Source organism: Medicago truncatula, chromosome 4, assembly GCF_003473485.1.
Source record: "Medicago truncatula cultivar Jemalong A17 chromosome 4, MtrunA17r5.0-ANR, whole genome shotgun sequence".
In the NCBI taxonomy this organism is placed as follows: Eukaryota; Viridiplantae; Streptophyta; class Magnoliopsida; order Fabales; family Fabaceae; genus Medicago; species Medicago truncatula.
Window position 1 is genome coordinate 7668934 of NC_053045.1, and position 3717 is coordinate 7672650.

The window sequence follows — 3717 nt, forward strand, 5'->3', positions numbered from 1 at the left end:
AATTTGGAGCATAAATCAAAACCGCCGAAAACTCTTCAAAATCATAATTTGAATACAATTTTTGAGTTATCTTCAAATGCATCAAAGTTGTTTTTTTTTTTTTTAACCAAAAAGTGCATTTAACTTTTTTAAGAAAAAAAAAGTGCATTTAAATTGATAGGATGACATTTTTTTTTTTTTTTGAGGGAGGATTTATAATAACAAAATTAAATACTTCATGCTTATCAAATAACAATTGTTTTACAAATGATATAGGTTAGCAATATACATGATACCAACAAAAGGATTTTTTTCGAACAAGTATTTTCTTGCCTGTGCTAATGCAACAAATAATAGGTCAATTTAAACAAATTTTGGTCAATAATTAAAATAAAGGAAAATGTGATAAAAGGAAATACTTTCAGTGTTTTTATAAATTTCAACAAAAAATAAATAATATCCTTAGTTGTTAAAATTTACCCGAACCAAATATAACAGATAAATAGTATAAATCTTGCAAGACTGTAAAATAATGCTGCTATATCTATTCAGCCCATTGCATTAACGTACATGTACATTAAAACATTTGCATATATATTGATTTCACTTTTTTTTTTTTGGAAAGCATGTACTGATTTTCCTTTTTTTTTTTTTTTTGGAAATATATAAATTGATTTTCCTTTTTTTTTTTTTTTTTGGAAAGACATACTAATTTTCCTTTTTTTATTTTATTTTGGTCAACAAAACTTTATTAACCCAAAGGCTACACAAACACAGAAGAGAGAAAAAAAAAAAACAGGAAAATGCTCCTAGCCCAAACCATATAAGTATAAGGGATAGTCATTCTTTTGTTTAGAGAACTATCAGATTAATCACAGAAAGGTACGATGAATAACAAACAAGATGATGTCCATGGCAAAGCATTAGGTCTGTTACTTAAAGACAAAATCAAAGTAAGTATTAATCAATAATTTTTCATTCATTGTTAATTAACTATTCTATAGCTAATGTTATACATCTCTCTTGTTTCATGTCACAGAGGAAGCTAATAAGTTTTAGAGCGAAGTGCAAGGATAAGATCAAAGAAAATGGAGATGATACCACTGTAGAGGTATATATTCTCATATCTTTAATTTACTTCAAATTAATTTCATAGCACAACAATTTTTTACTGTAAGGAAGAAGTTAAAGGATATAGACAAATTTGAAGGCTAAAATTTTTAATTTTTCTTATGTTTTCATTGTAAATTATATGAAACACGTAAAATAAAACCATTTCATTTTTTTGTCATTAAAATCAACTGTTAGTTGAATTTTCGAATATATCCAAAATATAATTTATGCATGTATTTGGTGTTAGGGTTTACAACCATGCTTGGTGCAGTCCTCAGGCATCTCGGAGGTGAAAAATGAAAATGCCATCACACAAGACCTTCAGAATCAAGAACAAGTTGGTGCAGAAGATGTGGCAGAACAAGAACATCCCTTATCCGATCCGTGTGAAGACCAACCACACAATCAGGTACATTGTTAAGTACATTGTTAATGCAATGTACATTGAGTAACTAAGAAACCTACAATTCATTTATTTGTTATAACATTTCAATTATTGTTCTAACATATTGTATTGATGCTTTTGTTTGATAGGAACCACATAGAAGAGGGCGAATTTTGACAACAATATTGATCAGAAAGGAGATTATATCATTTCACTTTCCAATAGATGCAACGACTTTCCCAAACACAGAAAATTTATCATCAAATCTTCATCAATGGGAGGTAGAATGTAGAAAAAGAAGTTCGGGAACATTAGATACGGTAAAAATAATTTCTTTAGTGTATTTTCATATAATTATATGATAGATAGTATATATTTGTCAATGTTAACAACACTCATTTATCTTCATTTTTTTTGTTTTGTTTTTCTTTCATGAAGTACTATACTCATGGTACCACTACTGGTAAGAAATTACGATCAGTGACAGAAGTTGTAAATCACTTACTTCCAGAAGGCTACACCAAGATAGAATCAAAGGATAAAATAGAAAAGGTGAAGAATTAAAACTTTATATATAAATGTTTATGTTGTATCTTATAAGAGTAATCCGTATATTTTTTTAGGACGTTGAGGCCAAGGAGGAAGATAACAGTCTTGAAGTGAGGGATACAAGTGTACTTTCTCATAGTGTCTCCTTACCAAAGAAGAGAAAAACAATAAACAAGGTGATGCATCATATTTAATGATAATGTTGCTACAATGATTTATAATATTTTGTGGCATTTTTTGTTATGAAGTTTCTGGTATAATATTTTTATATAGTTTAGCAATAATTAATTTTATTTATACTCAATCTTTTACGTAAACTCCTTCAAATAAATTTTAGGAAATTGGGGATATGAGTGAAAACAACACTCTTGAAGCAAGGTTTTCTAGTATGCTTGCGGCTCGTCTTTCCAACTCATCAAAGCGAAAAAGAACAAAAAGAAAAAATAAGGTGATGCGATCAAATTATGTTAATGATAAATATTGTAACCATTATTTCGACTAAATATTTTTACAATGTTTTTTATATCTAGGTTAAAGAAGAAAATTCTGAAAAAATGAAGAATACCTTGCTTGATCCTCCTTCTTGTGCTGATGATAAGAAAAATGGTGAAGAGAATATGGGTAATAATTCAATCCAACCTTCACCTATTCTACAAGAAGACTCAATCTCATATGGGCTGATTGAATGGCAAATGCATTGTAGTGTTATCGATAAGCTACGATGGGAAGACATTTGCAACGAGTACAATTGTAATGATAATTCTATCTCAACCAAGGACAATGAAGAGAACAAAGATTTGCGCCTTATTGCTGAAATGGACATAGATATGTGATAGATTTAATAGATTGATAATGAGAAACATTATGAAAAGTTGAATTGGTGTAATAAAATGTTGGTACATTTATTCATTTAGAATTTATTGAAAGCTATAGATTGGTTTTAGTACCTATCAACCTGATGAAGGTGATTTCATTTAGCTTTTTAATTATCATTCATTCATAGTTTGAGAAATTATTACTTGAAGAGAGTTGATTAAGTAATTCATCTGTTAAGTTGGACGAGGAAATCACTTAAGTAATTCATTCATAGTTTGTTTTTTAACGGGAAGATAACCGGTGTTAGGAGAGAAAGGGAGGCATTTATCTATTTAATAAAAATATAAGGGAAGTTATTGTTTATTTTTATGTATGTGTCATTTAAAGAAAAGTTAAGGGAGGTTAATGTAATTTTCTCTTTTTTCTAAGTCCCCAAATAAAGCTATGCCTAAAACTTCCATGAAAATAAATCACATACTCACCATGATTTTCCTATAAGTTATTTTGCATGAATAGCTATGATTTATTTTGGAAATTGCATAATTGTTTTTTTACATTAAAAACATGTTTTTCATGATATTTGTAATGAATTATTCGTATCTTTTGTAAAACCTGTTTTTATTCTTCAGCATATGATTTTAAATAGGATTATTTGCTTAAATTGACCTATGTCTGAAAAATAACCTTGTAAAATAAAAAATAGATATTCTAACACTGTAATTTAAAATTCTTTTTATTTTTGACCTTATAATGTACGTGTGGTCCAAAAAAGTGGTCTAGAGATTGGATTTTTTCATGATCATTTCCAAGCATCTTTATGATGTTAAAACATGGTGCTACACAATAAAAAGTAGATTTTTCCAAATAAGGATGGA

At 28.2% G+C, this 3717-nt stretch overlaps 1 protein-coding gene across 1 annotated transcript; it reads left to right on the top strand.

Annotated features, from left to right (window-relative positions):
- The first annotated feature begins 755 nt into the window (after positions 1-755).
- On the top strand, positions 756-2220 carry LOC120579862 (uncharacterized). Its single transcript, XM_039832583.1, has 6 exons — positions 756-932; positions 1019-1090; positions 1340-1501; positions 1627-1797; positions 1916-2029; positions 2101-2220. The coding sequence occupies exons 1-6, from the start codon at positions 867-869 to the stop codon at positions 2218-2220; spliced, it is 705 nt and encodes a 234-aa protein (XP_039688517.1). The 5' UTR covers positions 756-866.
- Positions 2221-3717: the final 1497 nt, after the last annotated feature.